The following is a 20440-nucleotide window of genomic DNA, read 5'->3' on the forward strand; positions in this document are numbered from 1 at the left end:
AGATGAAACATAAAACAATATTTTTCCAAATATGAAGTATTTGATGTTTCCTTTTTTCATGTCAGTCAGAAATGTTATTAACAGTTTCTTCTTCTCTTATTTAACTTCAAACTAACATGAATAACAGGCATCTATTCCATCACTGTCTGGCAAACAGAAACCATTTGATGTTTGATTTGTAAACCAAAAATATGTGTGATCAAAATTAGAATATATTACTCCTTAATGAAAAAAAATCTAATTTATTTATGAACCAAGTCAAATGACAATAAAGCTATGAGTCATTTATGTAGATCTATTGTTTTCACTTGTCAAAATGCACTGGTAATGGCCAAACAACCAAACAAGTGAATCACTTCAGTTAATTTAGCAGGCTGAGCTAACAGAAAAGCTATTTCATACTTGTGGTTCACTTGCATTACCAAAAGGCAGTCATCAGGTGAAGAAAGAAAGGGAGGTGTTTGAAAAGCAGAGAAAAATATGTTCCAATAAGTGACACAGACAGTATGAAGCGCAGATGAACAATGCTGGGATTAACTCTTTCAAGTTTGTTCCATCTTTTTTCTTTTAAATTTAATTTTTATTTTTTGTGTGCTTTTCTTTGTTTTGTCCTATTGTTGGCTTTTGGTTTGTTTGGTTTTTTTTAAATCTCAGGCACTTTTATACTTTTATACTGTTAGGAAAATGTTAATGCTGACTTTCTTCTGCTACTGAACACAAACCCCTCGCTAAATGGTGGAAAAACTCCACTCTATTCAGAAGTTTACACAGTATTTCCTAGAGGTAAGGGTGATGATCTCAAATTTTGTCCCTTTAGCTTAGATTCAGTAACCTTGGGCCCCCATAACTAGCTCAGCACTCTGCTGTACACAAACTACTCTCTGCTTCATGTTTTTTCATAAACAGAAGCCACAGACAAACATGGAGAGTTTCTAAGCAGTTTAAAGAATAGATTACATATCTACTATGAGCAAAAATAGTTTGGAAATCTTTCAGACATGCTTATCTTCTGCTACATGCAGCCTAACTTTAAAAGAAAGTGATAGTGAATTTGGAAGCTGATTGAAAAAAGAATCAGAATTATCTTCTTGCAAAGCCTAGAGAGAGCAAAATGATATCATTGTTATTGTGTTATTCATCAATATGTAAAGTACAATTCCAGAAAACACAGTATATTTTTAGATCAACATGGGTAAACAAGTGAATAAGAGAATTTAGAATTTCTTTTAAAATTTGAAACTATATACCAGTACAGGAAATAAATGCACATTAATTTTGGATATCTAACTAAGATATCTAATTCTAATTTATTATTACTTTGTTTGAGTTTGTTTGAAGCAATATCGACACTTATTAATACCTGGATGAAATGTATTTGAGTTATTATCAATCACTATTCTAGATGACAAATGCCAGCAGTGCTGCACAATCAACAGACTGCAACAAATAAGAGTTGGACTCCAAGCAAAAGGGCAAAGTCCATATTGCAGTGCCTCTCTATCTGTATTTCCATAATCTCTGTATCCAAAGCAGCCAATAGATAATAAATCTTTGTTCCCTATAGCAGCTCAAATGTTGGTAGTTTGGCCCTATAGAAAAATAGGAGTGGTCTATGGTTCTCCTCAATTCAAGTTTTCATGAGTAGTGTTGCATGGCAGTTCATTAAAAAAAACAAACAACAATAAAATCAATGACAACAAAAATACATATAATTAGTCTGGGAGGTTCACTTTCAAGTGATTAGAGCCAAAACACAGCAACATTTAAAAGGCGTCTGTCTTTTTACGTAAATAAGAACAGTATCAGAAGTTGTAAAGAGTTATTGCAAACAAAGAGCATGAAAAGTGTCATCCTTTGAGTTTTGATACTCTAATTAATAACACTATTTTCCTGGTAGTTTATTCTGCCCTTGGAGTGATCCAGTGATTGCTGTCAGCATGGGATACCACCAGGACATAAAACTGATTTGGGTTGACAACCCCTTTCTGCTTGTGTGACTGGCATTTGTATTTATATCATTATCATAATGACCTTAGCATAATCAGAACCAGTTTTTCTAATGAAATTTACTGCTAAACAGGCACTACCCTGAAATTTTTGCTATTTAAAACACAATAATACAGAATTTTTCACTAACACTTTCCATTCTTTCATCACAGCTGTGAAGGCCTAATGCAAAACATGTTCCCAAAACAAACAACACAAGCACAAGCATAACTTTGGTAAATAAAAGCTGGAAAGAAAGCTGGTTTCTTTTATTTAGCTATGTATATTAATGGTGTTTAGGAATGGGCAATTAGCCTTTCTATTTCTTCAAAGCAGATGCACTAGGCTCTCTCTATTCATACAATGCTCTGAAAGTCACCTCCTACAGAACTAAAAGATACAAGGCATAATAAACATTCCTCCTAGGATGAGCAATGTTTAGGATTAATTTGTCCCAATTTGTTCTAAATGTCTTGTCAGTTTTCATTTGCCAGAAGAATCTAATATTGCCTTCAAGGTGCAGTGAAATTACGCATAACAAATACATGAGATAAACTGTACTGACCAAGAAATTGTCCCACAGAGATGGACATTTTGGACAAGCCTTGTCAGCTTTGAAGTACTCATGTGAGCAGGCTTATTTGGAAACCTTAGATGAGTTTATCTGTTCCCTCTCTGACATAGCAGCTTAAAATGCATGCTTAGCAGAAAAATTAATCATTTAAACCCTGTACTTAATTAACAATTGCATATAGACCAAGAAAAATTAGAAACTATCACACATTTGATAGAGTGCTAATTCCAGGACAAATGTTACTATTTATGATTTTACTATTTATGATATTTATGATGGTAGCAACTGGCTACCAAAATCCACACATAATTAACTCCCCACTTCCTATCTTGGAAATTGGAGGTTTCCATGCCTGAATGGGTCATAGTCTGAGGTTGGTTTCTTAAGGCAGGAAGCACTGCTTGTGTCCTGAAGGGAAACAAGGTAAAGTAGTGTATGAAACCCAAGTCAATGTGATTATCGAGGTTATTCCCTGTTCCGCTGGTGAAGCTTCAGGGTTGACCTGAAGAGCACATGAGTTAAAGAGAGTCCAGATGAAATGGTTTATACTCACATATTACAGAATGACAACTACTACTACTATGTGGAACTCCAAGATTCACCTTCTAGAGCCTACAGAAACAGTTTCTGAGGGAGTACAGAAAGCACCTACTGCTCCAGATCTCCTGATATGTCTGGGATCATGTTTACATTAAAGCAACATATTGAAGATCACTTATTTATTTAAGTATGGAAAACTACATAATGTGATTAAAATTATGTTTGTGTCTCTGAAATTTCAGATTTTGAGGTGAATGCAGAATCACAACTGGCCATGAAACTAACAAGGTGTTAGAATCTGGTCCCACCTTTAAAACAAATTTTTTTTTTTTCTTATCCATGGGAATGAAATAGCAAAGTACTGGTTTTCCACTTATTTCAACAGATGCCTTTGCCTAGCTTTTCTTCCAGCAGACTTTTGCACACAGTCAGTTCAATAAATGGGGATACTAGGAGACTGTTCACAGATAAAGCTAAAATACACAAAATCCTGTTCTGGTGTTATGGTTCGATGCCTTGTACTTCTTTCTGGTCTTCACTAAACAACATCACATACTAAAATGTCAGACAGAGGAAATTATTTGGACTATATGGCCACTGTTTGTTATATTAACATCAGTTTTATAAGCACAAGAATAAAAATATGAAAGAAAGTATGCAGGATGAAAAATTGTATTAGATTTTTTTATCCTACAATATATATGGTATCAAAGATGGCAATAAGCCATAAAGTTTGGGTCTGGAGTTTCCCTTCATATCCTTTATCAGAAATCTGTTAATATTTATCACATATACCATTTTTATTGCAGCTGATTTTTTTTCTAAAGTAGATAGAAATAATATTTACTAGAAATATTTTGTAGGTAAAACTTACATAAAGTACAGAGTGGAAAAAAAGCCAAATGAATTGTTCATTTTCCCTTGTAAGCTAGTAACTGGGTAGGAATAAGATCTCAGACGCCTGACTGGGTACCCACAATTCACCTTTGTACCAGATCATTTTATTTCTGTTAGCTGGGAGGGGCCTTGCTGGTATTGAAGACTTCCAACCTGAAATTTGGTTTGTAAGGTATCCTTTGTAGAGTCGTTACTCTCTTTTATATAGTTCAGGATGCCACATCTGATTAATGTGTTGCTTTCATAGTCAGTGTGGCTAGGACTGTGGGGTACTAAATGTAGTGAATTATCTGTATTCTCGTACAAATGCATGACAACTCTTACTGCTGAAATGCTGAAAGTAGATGGAAGTTTCAGCTTCAGGAGCTGGCAGCCTTTCAACCTGTCCAGACCACTTTTTTGTCTCCATGGGTTCTTGCTATATTTTAAAGGGTGTTGCCTTATCAAGCATGTTGGCTGCTTGCCCAAATAAAAAAAACAAAAAAACACCACCATAATTTTTTGACATTGAGATGGAAATTTCAGCATAGGTCAAGACTTCCACTGGTTACTTCTTATGGTCTGACACATATGAATAGGTTGAATTTTTCCATCAATAAAGTAAAAAAAAACAACATTCAGCCACTTACTTGCTGCTCAGGCAGCGTCGCAGTGAATATGAAGCCCCTCCTCCACAGGTGCGTGAGCATTCGCTCCATGAGCCCCAGGCATCCCACAGTGAGTCTCGGTCTTCCTCTGAGCGAGCTGTTCTGGAGCTCTGAGGAGAGGGAAAAGGACAAAGAAAAAATCAGGAAAAAGAATTTAGGCATCATAATTACTGTTCTAATTTAACTTCTCTTTTTACTGGATATCATCCTGATTATTTAAAGCACTGTATAAATTAAATAAATCTGCTCCTCTCTGGCATGTCTACTGGTTGACAACCAGTTCCTTAGTAGTGAATGGTGTATGAATTCACTTTCATCTTTTGAATATCCTGGTTTGTCTCAGTTTGAGGCTAGTGAAGCTGCTATAAGAGAGCTCTTTGAACAACAGTGACACAAAGGATTTTTTCTGATTAAGAAATGGAGTATTATAGACATTAGACAGAGTGCTGTGAAATTTTGCTGCTGTGTTAGAAGCTATGAAAGGGCATGTTGAAAGGTACCTTCCAAAATGCTACTAAGGAAAAACTGAAACAGAACATAGCGAATCAATGTGCTAAAAAGGCAATCTATAGAACTACTTTCATTCACTCACCATAAGGAATTTGCACTATCATTGCTTCTCTGTGTAAAGGTCTATGAAAGTTGCTGGACACTTTGCCCAACTGTTTCAACCCTACTGTTTTTTAGCTTAAAAAAGAAAATGCACATTCCCTGAAGAGCAGGAGTTACCAGCATCGGGTGCAGACGGTGCTGTTGTTACTGCCAGGGGCTGAGCTCCAACAACTTCATAGAGAAGCAGAACTGAAGGATTCAGAAACGCTCAGCTCTTCAAGGATTAAGTCATAAACATACAGCACTTCCTGCCTCAAACAATGCAGTCATACCTGTACTAGCATTTCATTTTCATTCATGCAAATGCACAGCAGAAACACAGATTTGTAAGGACACAAATGATTTTATCTAGATAGGTATTGTCCCTAGTGTGCAATGTGGTTTTGCTGGAAAAACTGACTAATCATGAAAAGTTGCGCAAAAAATGGCCGTGTCTGATGGAAATAGGCAGTATTCTCCTTCAAAGCTTGAATTATGCTATGGGCCAGCACCTGGTGAGTCGCACTTCTAACTGCACTTGAAATTAATGAGAAGGCAAAACAACACTAGGAGGAAGACTTTAAAGGTACAGCTTAAATAGAGAAACATTGGCAAGCATCATCTCTGGCCCATGTTACAGCTGTCAGCTTTACCTTCCACAGCACCATAGTGGGTACCTAGTTGGAAGGTACCCATCAGAATCATCGAGTCCAACTCTTGGCTCTGCATCACACATGTCACACCATGTATCTGGGAGCACTGTCCATACACTTCTTGAGATCTGTCAGACTGGTGCTGTGACCACGTCCCCAGGGACTCTGTTAGTGTCCAGCTATCCTCCCAGTAAAACCACTTCTTGATATCCATCCCAAAACTCCTCCTGACACAGCTTCAGTCCATTCCCTAAGGTTCTGTCACTGGGCCCCACAGAGAAGAGAGCAGTGCCTGCCCCTCCTCTGCCCCTCACAGGAAGTTGTAACTTCAGTGAGGTCTGTCAGTCTCCTGTAGGCTGAACTGACCTTAGCTGCGTGTCATGCAACCTCCTTTCAAGGCCCTTCACTGTCTTTACTGTCCTCTTTTGGAACTCCCTAGTAGTTTAATGTCTTTCTTATGTTATGGCACCCAAAAACGGGCCCCAGGACTCAAGCTGAGACCACTCCAGTGCAGAGCAGAGTAGGACAATCCCTTCCTTTGCCTGGCTGGTGATGCTGTGCTGTCAACTAGGACCACCTGGTTGCTGGCAACACTAAGGGATTATTTGGGACACAGTGATAACTCAACACTGAAATAATTTTACTTTCAGTGAAGCAGACTAGTAGTAATGAAATATGGTGAAATATACCAGCCTTGAATATTGTTATTCATGAGTAAAATGAAAATTAATTCAGTCTGTGAGATATAACGCAGGGCCTGCTCATTTTATCTTACCCTTATTAAAATACAAAAACAACAACAAAAAAATTTAACACAGCAACTGCAAGGGTAAATGTAAAAATTAAGGTTTCATAAGTGATCAGATTCTGATCACGACTACATGTGACTCAGTATCCAGATTTACATTTGAGATAGGAGAAGACATGACAACTTACTGAGGCTATTTTACCTGTTTTTTGAAGAATAATTTTTATAAAATGAAAATGAATATTTGAAATTTTATTCTCTTAAAATAAAAATGTTTGTGCTTCTAGTTTACAGGAAAAAAAGATATCTTCAAACTGCAGATGGGTGCATGACCTGGTCATTCACCCCTGGTTGAAAACCCAAAGGCATAACTTAGAATGGTTGCAAGGTAAACTCACATGAACCAAGTACTCTTATCCAACCCCAAATCATAAGGCATAGCACAAATACACATTCTACGGGTCCAAGTTTTTCTGACATAAATTTTAACCCAACCCAGAGGAGATCTGTGAGCCTAATATTTGCATTCCAAAATTTGCTTAAAGACCTATATATTCCCAACAAACATGTGATCTCAGCCTGGAACATATTCCCAGCTCTCTTTTAACAAGTGGAATAAACATAATTCATTTCAATGCCATCAATGTTTAATGTTAAAGAAAGTAGAGTGTTTTCTTTCCTGTGAGCTACATGCTTAAGACTGAGCTTGAAATTCTAGAAATACCCAAAAAGTCATTTCAAATTGGAAGAAAACTGTTTGTTACAGATTTATTCCAGCTTCAGAGGATATATATACAATTACTAGCTAAGAATTCATTGTCTAGCATAGATTTTTCTAAAGTAGATTATATTTGTAGTTATTTTCTACCCACTTTTGACAAAATGAACTAAACTTAAGTTCTTACATTAAAGTAGCAGCCAAGAGTTCTGCAGTGGAAGAACTCTTAAATACTTATTTAAAACACTGAAGTTCCTGTCATAAAGAGTAAAGAGAAGGAAGAAAAAAGGTGAAAAAAAAAAAAAAAGTAGAGGGGAGTATATGCCCTTAAAGCTGAAAAGAGTAAAGCTGTCACCACTTAAATCTTTCTTTAAGTAACGGTTCAATCACAGAAAAAGTCTGTTACCTCTGCTGGAAGTACTCCATATTAGTGGTTCTCAAAACGCTAGTGTATGTCAAAGAAGCAAAATGCAGAAACAGTCATCAAGGCTCATTATGCCCTGTTGCTGGTACCAGAAGACCTTCCTTTTCCCTTCTGTCCATTCTAGGTGGATGTCAGACTGAGCTTCCCAGGAAAAACCCATTGCTTTATCCAGACAAAACTCATGAGGCCCTGACATCAAATGTATCAAGTCAGAAATGTCACCCTTACACAATGACCTAAACTGATGACCTAAATAAACAAATATATCTGCTAGCACTAATCAAAACCAGATTTTCCTTTAACCCTTACTATCTTAATATAAACATCTTAATCTGATGGTGATCCTGCATCTACCACCCCATACCTCAGCTCCTGTGGGAACGGGCAAGAGGACTCCCAAGAATTGTCCAATGAGAAACATGAAGAACACCTTGTATTATTTGACCAGAAAGAAAAAAGGATCATATTTGGAAAATGAAATCACTGTCAGTAGATAGGGTACTCAGGTGAAGATGCTTACAGAAGTAAAAAAAAAAAAAAAAAGGCTTTAAAGTACAGGTCAAACAAAGAACTTTTCATAATACAAACAAAAGTAATCTGACATAATCAAATATGACTAATAGAGCTAGGTCCAATCTGATACTTCAAAAGATCCAGCTTCAATGTTTAATAGTAAGTTCTGAATTTACTAAAGAATTGTCAGGCATTCACATTATATTCAATGGTGTTTCCTACCCTTTCTGCATACAGTACACAGAAATCATTTAGACTATCTGGAATAAGAGTATAACATATCCTTGAATCACAACAGCTACCTGGACATTTAGGAGCTGCATCCCTGATAAGAACCAGTTTCCTTTTAAATGTGTGTGTATACACAGGTGTGTAGGTGCACAGAGGCAGAAAAATGAAGAGCAGCAAGACCACTGTTCATGTCCTGAGGTCTGTAAAAGAAGTTCAACCTCAAGAAAAGAAATCTTAGTTCCATATTGGAAATGAATTTAAAATTATGTTTGGAACAGTGCTAGCCCTACAGAATCCAGCTATTTGTCAGTGTCACACAGAAGAATGTGTATATAAATGCAGATCATGTGGTTTAATTTCTCCTCTGGTTCTGAGGCACCCAGTGTTCCTCCGCATTCAGTAAAATGCTGCTGAAGTCCTTTTTTTTCAAACACTCAGTGCATTTCCTAGATTAAACAGCAATATAAACAGTGAAAAATGCAGTTCAACTCTTGTTGGACTACAGCATTGTTACAGAATTTAGGCCAGTTATTTCCCAGAGAATATGAACCACTGAGTTTGGTTAATAAATTTATATCATCTGGTTCTTATCATATCCCCACTGTTTCAGGGTAAGATGAAGTGTCAGTGACAAAATGCAAGGCTCCTCTGAGGCCACTGCTTAAACTTGCCTTTAGCTACTGTAAAAATTATGTTAGGGACAGAAAACTAGTATTTTTTCTTCTATAATGTTCTTTCTGCCCAGACTTTTCAGATAAATTTAAATGCATCCTTAAATGAATTCTTGCCAAGCCACATATTCTTCTTTGAGTAATCCTTGAGCATCCTTTGATGTTAGTTTGTCACTGAGATGAAATATATACTTAAAACAGTACTGAAATGCTGTCTGCAGTGAACCAGGAAGAAACTGCTATCAACAGTTCCCTAGGTGTATAATAGCAAGGAAAAAGGCCAGTGACCTCAGGTCTTAATAAAAAGCATGTATTTCAAAGCTTCAACCAATGTAAATGTATCATTTATAAGGCTTCATTTGCACAATGTTATGTATCTTTATTGCATTCCATCCAAGTTAACAGCTGGATTAAAGCCCATGTGGGAAACTGTTTGGAAATCTCTGGACTTCGAAAAAAGGCAAGGCAGAACAAATTCATAGCCAGTTGAATTAATACTGGTAATTACCATAAAAAAAGTTAGCATGCAAGACATTTGTGACTGTTGAAACTTTTTGAAGGAGAATACCTTGAAAAATTCATACATGAAATATTCCGATATATCAAGTTTGCAATGCACAAAAATAAAATGTTTAATCTATCTAGGCAAAGAGTTGCACATCATTTTAAATGTTACTGTATGACCAAAGTGCATCTACTCTTCCAGAATAACTGGACCATACTGAAGAAAGGGCTTATGAAAGTAAGCCTGATGCTTCCAAAGAGCATGATTCCCTGGAACTAGTAGGATTTCCCATGGCAATAATTCTTCAGTTCCAAGCAGGTATCTTTCCATTTCATGCACCTCATGAAACCAGAGGTCCCCAAGTCAGCCTTATCAATCAATGACTTCAGCCTATTTTCTTTACCCAAAGGTCAGATTCAGGGTCAGGACAGATGACTACTGTTTAGCTGGTATGGTAAATAGCCTGTCTTCCCATTGTCTTGTCTGTATCCCATATAAAAGCAAAAAAAGGACTTTTGCCACCAGACCTACCACCCAGCCAGCCTCCAGAAGGACCACACAAACCAGAAAATCCTGCCTACCTGACATGCTTACCAAAGTACTGGAAGTTAAAAGATGAAAAGAGAAAATACCCTTGTAGCCACTCTGCCTGAGTTGTTTACTGCGCCTGACACTGTGTGACTACAAGTGCCACTGCTGCCATGAGCAGCTGCATGCTGTTCCATATGGCCAGATCAAAAGGATGTCGATGGAACTATTCAAAATACTCCTACAACACCATTTCCTCTAGCAAACAACCTGGAAACAAAAGTAGCTGCGATGAGCATCCGACATCTTGAGGTGAAAGAGGCTATTTCTCGTACACTGTCTCCCCAGTTCCCTAGAGGCTATGGCTCCCTTCTACTGGAGATGCAACTGTTAGCTGAACAGTACCACCCCACTTGCCCCAGGCTTTACAGTCTTGGAAATTAACTTAGGAATTTTTGCCTCCTTTTCACTTGCAAGTCAAAGCAAAAGGCTTCTGAGGGGATCAAGAGAGTATTTCCTACGGAAAACCCCTGGCACAGGAAACCCTTGATCTGAGTGTCTCCAAACACCAAGGAAGGCACTGGCACAGGAGTACGGGCATGTGAGTATGTATTCTGAACTTTGGGTAAATCTGCTCAGATTTTGCCAGTGCAGATAAATGGGCCAGGATTTATTATTTCATCCTCTTAAAAAAGAATAAACAAAAAAATTCCAAATCTCTCTCTGGATAGTTTTTAATTTACTCTTTCTTCTTGCCCCAAACCATTCATCCCTTAAAAGAAACAGGGGAAGACACCTTGCTGAGGATTGAAGAGGAAATCTCACCAAGATATTCTTGCAGTGCTTATTCTGCTCCTGTGAACAAAGGGAAAGAACAATAGGTGGATTTTTCTTTACCCTAAAGGAAAACACCTGATACACATACAGTGAGCTCAGTTCAGGGACATTAGTAAAAAACTGCTGTGTTAGTCCTTTTCAGTGTTGTGTTCCTTTTTGTCTTCTCATTTTCTTAACAGAAAGACAGACTCATTACTAAGGGCACAGAAAAAGATAAATTAAAGTATGTTTTCTTTTTGCACAGGAAAGCAAAGGTTTATTGAGAGGGCAATAAACTCATGTCCCTTCCTGACAATGACCTGATATAGCTATTGCACGAGGACGAAGTGTCACACTGAGCTCCTGAAAACACTGTCTGTAGTCTCAGTGCTGTACACAGTTGCACCCTCTTACATCAGTATCTCCACACATCAATTCATCTCAGAAGGGTAAGAACATTGCCAGTGCATAGTCACAAAGGATTCCTAATGCCCTAAAGCAAACCATATAGCTGTGCTGTGTATATGGGAGGACACAGCTTCCAGTGTGCAACAACACAGGGAAGAATCGATTAACAGCTATCTCAGGACATTAAGAGCTAAACAGCCATTCCTAAACCTGGACTGGAAGTTGTATCCCAGGAGAAATGTGCCAAATGTGAGCTCATTTCTTCTCAGAGAAGGGCAGCAGCCAGCTGGAGGGGCGGCGAAGGGGGTTGCTGGCAGAGGATGGAGCTGACACCATATCACTTCAACGTGTGCACACTGAGCTCTGTGTAACCTTTTAACAGCGCCTTATAAACCTTGGATCAGTCCTATCTCTCACCCCTCTTACCCATATATAAAAACACACCAGGAGAGAGAGCAATGTGAATGCAAGTGTTTTCTTTTTTGCTCACACAGACTGTAAGTTACAACATTTTGTTGTATTTAAGTCCTGCTGTGCTGGTGTAAACACCAGACATGGGTGATCCAATACAGAGCAAATCCAAGCTGGCTCAGCCTCAGACTTGTTGCCTTATTGACTCAGGGTTTTTAAGGCTAGGACTGGTTTAGATGCAGGATAGGTGAAATCACTTTTCAGAACTCGGAACCCACCCAACAGCGCGGGTTCAAAAGTACACTTTGCACTCTAGGACTTCAGGTTTGTCTTCCACGTAGCAAGAACTGTGGGCAGAGAAAAAGCCCACAAGGCACACAGAAAGGAGATGAGAGAAAAGTAAAATTGTAACCTCTGATGAGGCCTTTTGCATGCCAAATGCTTTCTAAATGGTGAGAAATGAAAGTATGTGCTGGCTGTGTTGTGCTCATCGGCTTAAAGAAAAAATGGCCAATTTAAGCCTAACGCTGAAAGCTCCACCATGTCTCCCAAGGAGAAAGATATTTACGTTGAAAAAATTCATATTGGCCATTTTCCTTCTCAGTAAACTGACCTTAATCTTCATATATTCACCCTCCTGAACTAACCCTCTGCGGAGATCACAACATTCCCCAGAGAGTCCACTTACAAAAGACCATGTCATCTGGGTTTGGGAACCCTGGTTCTGAAAGTCTGAGCTAGAAGACGTTGCATCAGCATAGATCAGCATTTTGATCAGCATAGATTTTACTAAGACTAGGACAGCCCAGCCTCCTCTGGAGTGGGTCACAGCACTAAGGCAAGGTGACATAAGTTGCAGCAGGCAGATGACACTATGGTCAGGAGGCATTTCAGAGCAGGGAAGAGAACTTTCCAAAGACTTGTGTGATTTCAGACAACATCCACAATTACAAGCCTTATTCAAAACAAATGAAACCTCCTGTTCTTCTGATAGTCTGCCATCTCTCTCAGTTACCTCATGGAGATGTGTATGTGCTTATTTTAACAAAGAGGGGCCATATAAAAAGTTGAAATATTAAGCTTTGGTGGAGGCATGAAAATCAAAAGGGAAATATTTATGCAAAAAACAGGGAGGAAAGGAGGCAGGAAGGCACACAGGCAGAGGGCGGGAAGAAAGGCAGGAAGAAAGGACCAGTTTTTTAGTTTTATTTTTCATGAATTTACATTGAACTGCTGACATGGAAGTGGCTAAACTGTATCAGAACATAAGCTGTTGCTACTCTCTCATGCTGCCCTCTAATCCCACGTGATGAAAATACTTTTCCCCTTACTGTACCCAAATAAAAGAAACACCCACATTTTGAAACAGTTTGCTACACAGAAAGGATATGCATTTCTCCCTATGTCAGTCTTCAGCTCAAGTAAGGTAAGACAGTCCCTCTTGACTTGGTGCTTACCAGGACTGATAGGAGGATGTGTCCATTGGAGAATGACAAGACTGCTAAAATTTGGAGTAGCAGAATTTTACAATTAAAGCCATAGCAATTCAAGTTTTTTGTTTTACATACTTCTGTTAAAATACTTCCCTCACCGCTTCAACTAATTCATATCTTTCCTTTTTAAAACATGGCTGGACCTTTAAGGGATATATTGGACATACCACAGGAACTTGAAAATCCTCTGTATTTTAAAAAGTTACAGGAAGTATGAAAATGTCATATCCAAAAGACATCTACAATAAAAGAAGTCAGCCTTGGGCTTGTTCAGGGCTGTTATGTTTGCCTTAAGCAACTCATGCTTTTAACAGTTCAGGCTGAAAGAAATACAGCATTTCAACAAACCAGTAAGCAAATAAATAGATAAATAAATAATTCACCCATCTGATGCCAGCATCAAAACAGTAGGAGACTTTATTACTTCCTCTATTTGCTTTCATATCTGACTCTCTTGATACAGTGCAGAACATGAACAACACACCAGCTAACTTCAAACAGGGACTGAGATTATATCCAACAAAGCTAGAAGGGGAAATTCAAAACCCACACAGTGTATTCATATGGAAACAAAATGAATATATTTATTTTATGCAACAGTTTGAATTTATTATAAGTTGCATATTTCCTGTCTCATTTCTTGAATTTCTTGGAATTGATTTCAGGAGGTCTTACATTATCACACAACCCTTCCCTCTACCCTGACACCCTCTCTGATGAACTTCCTCTTTGAGAAGTCACTGAAAAGCAGGAATTTTAAAGGTTGAAGCTTTGGAAGAGATTTCATACAGGCAGTGAAAACTAAAGTGGAAACAATGTGAAAAGTAATGTACAGTAGAATCAGTGAAAATACCACTTATTTCCTCTTCACAGCTAGAAGGATTGCCCCTTCTAGCATAGCACCCCTTCAGGTGGCAAAACTACTAAGGCTTCTACATATGCTGGTTTTGTAAGAAAATTAAATCTCACAAATACATACACTGCTTTCCCTCCCCTTCTAATTTCACCCAACTTTAGCTACTTCTATAAGAAGTTTGGAAAAGTTCAGTTATTACAGAAAAAGAGAAAAAAAGGTGGTCATACATAGAATGAAATTCTAAACAGGGTACTTAAAAAGTGGATGATAGAAATTCTCAGACATATGATGAAATTATTTACATTCCCTGAGATAAAAGGGCACCTAAGTGATTAGATTTTACTAAGCTTTGACTATTATTGGTCTGTGTTCAACACCACATACGGTTAAGGACTTAAGAGAAGATCTTCTCACTCCACAAAATGTATATCCTTTGCTTATTTCCCCCATTTTGCCTAAACATATGTCTAAGAGTTAGAACATGTTGTAACACCTTGAGTATGCAAAACTGGTCAGCCATCTGTTAAGACAAGTGATGTGAAGAGATGGAGAAGCCAACAGCAAAAACCAGCCATTCCTGTACAAAAGTTAGGAAGAAATTGTGTTTCGTACCCAAGTACAATATTCTGATTAAATAAATAATTCATGCCAATTTTTGGGTTAGTTGTTGTCCACCAGATGAGAAGACTTATCTTACAATTATCCTTGGCTTGGGCTGAGACAAATAATTTCTTTTTCTTTTTCCTGCTCCCCATCATGATACTGTAGCACCTGGTGGTTGGTATGTTTTCACTTTTTTTTCAATACCTTTAGCTTTTTAATTGTTTCCATAAGGATGGTCTTACCATTCTTTTTCCTTCCTCAGACTGCAATTTCCCATTTCCCCCCATGTAATTGTTCTGAGTTTTCTTACAAGGTTAAGAAAATAGCTACAGAGAAGCAATAGAAGCAACACTGCTGTCTGCAGATTTGACAGTACAACAGAAACAATGATGTTTTATTTGGACACCTAATGACACAGTTATAAGGGATTAAGGTTTTATTTGCCTCAATAAAAATTTAGTCATGCAGAGATTGATAGCCCTCTTCTGAAGAATTATTTGTCTGTTCATGTGGCCTTCTCAGACTTTACACTGACTCATGAACTTTCTGAGCACTGAAGGTTGTCCAAGTTGATCCATGACTACAGGTAACTACATTCCAATCTTCAGGCTCTCCACAGTGTTTTATGTCATACCTTCTTTTAGAATTCTTTTGCAGCCCTATGAATCTAGCAAAGTCATTGAAAGAACATGTTAAACTTCAGTGACACTGGTGAAGCAGATCAGTAGCTCAACAGCCTACATTAAGTACTGACTTCCTTTCACTAAACAACAGAAAAAACTTTCATCACACAACCTTAGTTTAGCTCATGCAAGCTTCTGCACTTGGTAGAAAAAGAACTAAGTTTTGTTCTTCAAGAATCTGAAGGAAGAGATTAGTAAAACCTGTCCAGGTATGGAATTCTAGAGTTATATAGGAATAAATTGTAATCATACATAGTAGCATCTAGTGTTTCCTAGAAGAAATGGTTTTGTTTTATAGACATGACACATCTGAAGTACGGCAGCATGGGTCACAAATTACAATGGTGAGATATTTTCACTTTATAACATGAATAAATCTCAGCTTTGTATAGCTGAACTCTACATTTCAGTTCGTCCTCACCCAACTGGTGTGAGCAAACGCTAGTCTGTATGTACACATAATCCTGCATGAGAGTATATTTATGTTCTTTGGATCTCATACTGGAAAAAACCCCTCAAAGATACCTACAGTTGTAGAGACAGATGAGTAGACACAGCAGTAGGTAGATCTATCTACACATGAAAGGAAAAACTATCAAGCTTTATATTCAGATGTAAACAAGAAACATATCCATTTCACTGGCTAATTGTGCTTGTGGTCATCCAAGACAGACCCAGTTAGATAATAGGGGAGTGTAATGCCAAAGAGCCTGGAAGGAATGGACTATTGTATTTGACCATTTTCCATGTACAAATTAGCACAGCAAAAGAAAGAAATCCTTCAGAAAAACACATGTACTTTATTACAGTCCCTAATGTTACTTGTGTAAGTATCATAACAGCAACAAAGAGAGGGAAAAAAGCTGCTAAAAGATGCAAATAACAAATGCAAATGTGTTTAAATGTCCTTCTGACATGACGTGATTTGACTTCTGACTGAGATCATGGCTGGTTATGGTTTTGGCCACATTCCTTTCAGTAAGACAACTGTGTTTTGCTTGTGCTGGGGTTTTATTTTTAAACTAACAGAAAAGAAAATCTCTGGAACAAAATGCCTGCTTTCTTTTGTTGCTCTTAAAACTACTATTTCTTTAGCAGGCAAAAGTTCATGGAGCAATAAGCAAAATTCTACAAATATCTGATCTTTCCCTGAAAAGAGAGGCTGCCTTTTCATACTTTTTCAAGACAAGCACCTTAACATTATGGCTCAGATTCTCAAGAGTAGCCATGAAAATACTTAGTCCACATAAATCCTAGGGAAACTGATTCTCTGAGTATGGAGCAAGTTTTAGGACAGTTGACAAGATACACTAGGGACCCCCAGTGACCTTACTCAAGCACCACTCAACTGAAAATGAATACAACTTCTTCTGAAGATGGTTAAGAACCCCAATGGGGTAGTGAGCTGCACTCACTACTACACCACTCCAGGCAGCTGCTAGCATGAGAAGGAGGAGGGGTTATTGCTGCTGCTGCCTGTGGACTTGTCACAGCCTGTGAGGCTGCTAAGGCTCGACTGCCTTAGCATCTCATGTATATAGGCTGTACACGTGCCTGGGCTGTGCAGCCTGCTTCCTGAGGTGAGGATGCTGAGCGAAGAATTTAGGAGCTACTTTGCTCTACTGTATCTCACTGAAAATTTAGGAACGTGTGATAAATTATTCTAAGACCAATCCTGTAAGCATTTATTGGGTAACCTTAGTGCTTGCAACTGTGAACTTTTGCTGATGTTATTAGAGTGCCACATGATATGAAGCTGCTGGTGTTGGTTATTGTGGGAAAGATAGGGCCTTTAGAAGAGATACAAGGTGATATACACAAATCCAAATGTTGATTGTCATAGATTTCAAACTCATTCTGTCTACTTGGCTAAAGGCTAACATATAGGTCACAGACTGCTTTAATGACTTCTTGTTTTTTCTCAAAAAACATCTATGAGTTTTCTACCACGGTGAACTCATGCTGTAATAAACTACAGCAGGAACGAGTATACCAAGGTATCCTACATCTTATCCCTATCTCTAGCCAAGCTGTAAGTCAAATACTGGAATGTTTACCTAATCTCCTGCTGAAAGCAAGTGAGAGATTTTCCTGACTATGAAGGAGCAAAAGAATGGTCTGATTCAAAAAAGAAAGTTAAGCTTGCTTCACATCACTATTCTAAAGGTACAAAGAGATTTGGTGGAAGGTGGGGGGAAATCTCTTGAGGCAGGGTAAGTCATACAAATAAAAACTAGTATAATGTGGAATATAATGCATAATAGTTGGCAACAGAATGCATTATTTCTTTTCATGAATCAGGGACTGAGAACTTAATTCACAAGCAGCAGAGTGATGTACAAATATTATAAGTACCAGCTTAACATGAGGCCAAATACTACAGCCTTTACACATTCTTGATGAGTCATATCTCCTGTTCATCTTCCTTAAATTAGTCCTGCAGGATTGTCTCGGTCATTATTGACTTATTACAGTCATCAGGTTATAAACATCTCATTTTCTTAAATGAAAGAGGATCTATGCTGACTTTATACCATTTTGTGTGAATTCAGGATTATAAAAGGAAAACAGCCTTTTAAACAAAGTAAGACTTTTAGATCAGTCCAGATAGCATTCTTATTTCTAGTGCTCAAATAGTATTTAGTGACTCTATATCCAAAAAAGCTGTTCCTTTTTTATTTTATTTTTAATAATACAATAATTTAAAAGAAACATTTTGAACAGGGTTATCCTAATGTTTAGGTCTCCATGTAACTACTAAAACTTGCGTTAAGATTAGTTTACAGTGATTACTATAGATTGGTTGACACAGATAAATAAGAAGATGGAAACTGCTATAAAATTAATCTATTTCTTAATGATGTTTTGCTATTTGAACTGCTACATCCAAACAAATTCTAAGAAAAGGGCCACATACTTATGTCAAGATGAGTCTGGTATCAAAAGTGTATGTATATTAATATCCTTTCTGCAGATTTTCTGGTTGCCAACATGCCACTCATAAAATTGAGTCAAAATGGAACATATAATGTCAATCAAACAGCATTGTTACATCTCAGCATCATATCAAGGTAAACATGGGAAGCATGCAAGCAAATAATATAGCTGTGATCAAGTTTACTGCCCTGAATATATCAGGTATCACAGAATGTATCTTTCAAAAGTTGGTATAAACTTGACTCTGTAGTGAGGTACAGAAATAATGAGAGGTCATTTAAGCTGGTTTCAGGATAAAGTTCAGTATGTGCTGTACCTGTTTCCTCTGCATGTGCAAAACTGAAAAATATTTTTCTTTTTTTTTTCTTTTTTTTTTTTCTTTTTTTTTTTTTGTAAGGAAGAGAATTCCAGGAACGTTACAGCGTGATAAAGTTTAATTTAAGGAGAGAGAAACAGCTTCTCTCTAGATCACCATTCACAGGTCACTGCTCTCCAAGTTTAGAGAGTTGATGCCAACATCAACTTTTTGGTTCTACCTGCAGCAACCCACAATATCAAGACTCCAAGTCTGCAGTGCTGTAGAGAGGATAAGACTTACATGACTTGTTCAAAACAAACGCTCTCCAGCTGCACTTTTAAGAGATTAAAAGCACACCCACCCTCGTATACGCAGGCAGATAACAGTATCAGCAACAGGCGGTACGTATTTTAGCAAAGAAGTGGCATTTACCAGGATGAGGGAAGCTAGAAGCAGGGTGCCAGCGGTTGTCCAGCGGCAGCACTCCATTGTCGGGTCGGTGCCGGACCTGGGGTCGGACACGCACAAGCTGCGAAGCGCTCGGTGCCTGCTGTCACATCCAGCGCTGGTGCAAGCCTTCAGCCCTGCTTCAGCCCTGCTTCTCCGCCTCCATCAGCCCCGCTGACATGTCCTGACCCAGGCGTGGGTGGGTGGGTGGGTTGGCGTGGGCTGTGAGCTGCGGGGAAGCGCTCCCGGAGCCGGCGTTTAGCCAATCCCCCTCCCGCTATTCAGACGTGCAGCACAACAAAGCCAAGAGGTCTGTGGAAAGCGTAGCAGCTCAAGGCAGGGGAAGGAAAAAGAGAGCGGGAGAGGAGGAGTAGGAGGAGGAGAGAGGCAGAATGGCAGAGCTGAACGGAGCGCTCTGCCTGCAGCTCCCGGAGCTCCGCTTCACCCTTTGCCATGAGCTGCTCACGCCTATTGCTAGGTCAGTAGCTCTCCTGAGCGTGCATTGTTCCAGACAGGAGGGAAACTTAATCTGTGTCAATACATAACGTATGCCATAACAAGCACCAATCGGAAAATGCTTACATCCTCCGGGGAGAATGCATAGTTTGCTAAAGCCTTGTATTCTTTACAAAAAAGTGCTCTCTTTCACACCGTTTGCTCAGCAATAGAGGTCTGTGACTCTGATTTAAAACTGTAAAGCAGAAATGTTTTTAACAGGACTGAGTTACAGTGTTTCCGCAACCATATTTTTCTTTGCAGAAGTTTAAAATCTAACTTATTCCTCACTGGAAGGAAAGTGAAATTACTGGGGGAAGAATTTTACACAGAAAGGCAAAGACTTACACACCTCAGAAAAGGTGGGAACTCTGCCTTTTAAGTATTAATTTGATAGATAGGAGTTTCAAATAACTGTTCTCGTTCTGTTCAGAGTCCATTTAATTCGCCTCCTGCCTATGTTCCTGCATCGCCTGAATTCTCCACCTTTTTTTTTTTTCTTTTTTTTTAACTGTCTGTTTATTTTATTTTCCGAAGGAGAAATTTGCAAACTGGATCCAAGAACTTTCTAAAAGCAGTAGGCATTCTCCCACATGGGGCTGAGCTGGATGCCTTGCAGTCACAGCATTTTGGTGCTGCAGGGCACATCTGGGTATCCAGAAAGCCCAGAAAAGTTGTGATTCTGGTATGTCAGCAAGCTCAGACAATGGAGAAAAGTAAGGTACATGTGTATTAGGGGAGGAGAATAGTATGATAGCCATGAGTCT

The 20440-nt window shown here is 38.4% G+C and overlaps 1 protein-coding gene across 1 annotated transcript in view; it reads right to left on the reverse strand.

The window, feature by feature from the left end:
* The window catches only part of ADAMTSL1 (ADAMTS like 1), a 183332-nt gene extending 164071 nt beyond the window's left edge, over nucleotides 1-19261 (reverse strand). Inside the window, exons 1-2 of the mRNA XM_058827039.1 lie at nucleotides 19164-19261; nucleotides 4627-4754 (exon numbers count right to left, since the gene is read on the reverse strand). Of these exons, the coding sequence (XP_058683022.1) occupies nucleotides 4627-4754; nucleotides 19164-19220 (185 nt within the window). The 5' untranslated portion in view covers nucleotides 19221-19261. The remainder of the gene's footprint in view (nucleotides 1-4626; nucleotides 4755-19163) is intronic.
* Between the last annotated feature and the right edge of the window lie 1179 nt (nucleotides 19262-20440).

This window comes from Poecile atricapillus, chromosome Z, assembly GCF_030490865.1.
Source record: "Poecile atricapillus isolate bPoeAtr1 chromosome Z, bPoeAtr1.hap1, whole genome shotgun sequence".
NCBI lineage: Eukaryota > Metazoa > Chordata > Aves > Passeriformes > Paridae > Poecile > Poecile atricapillus.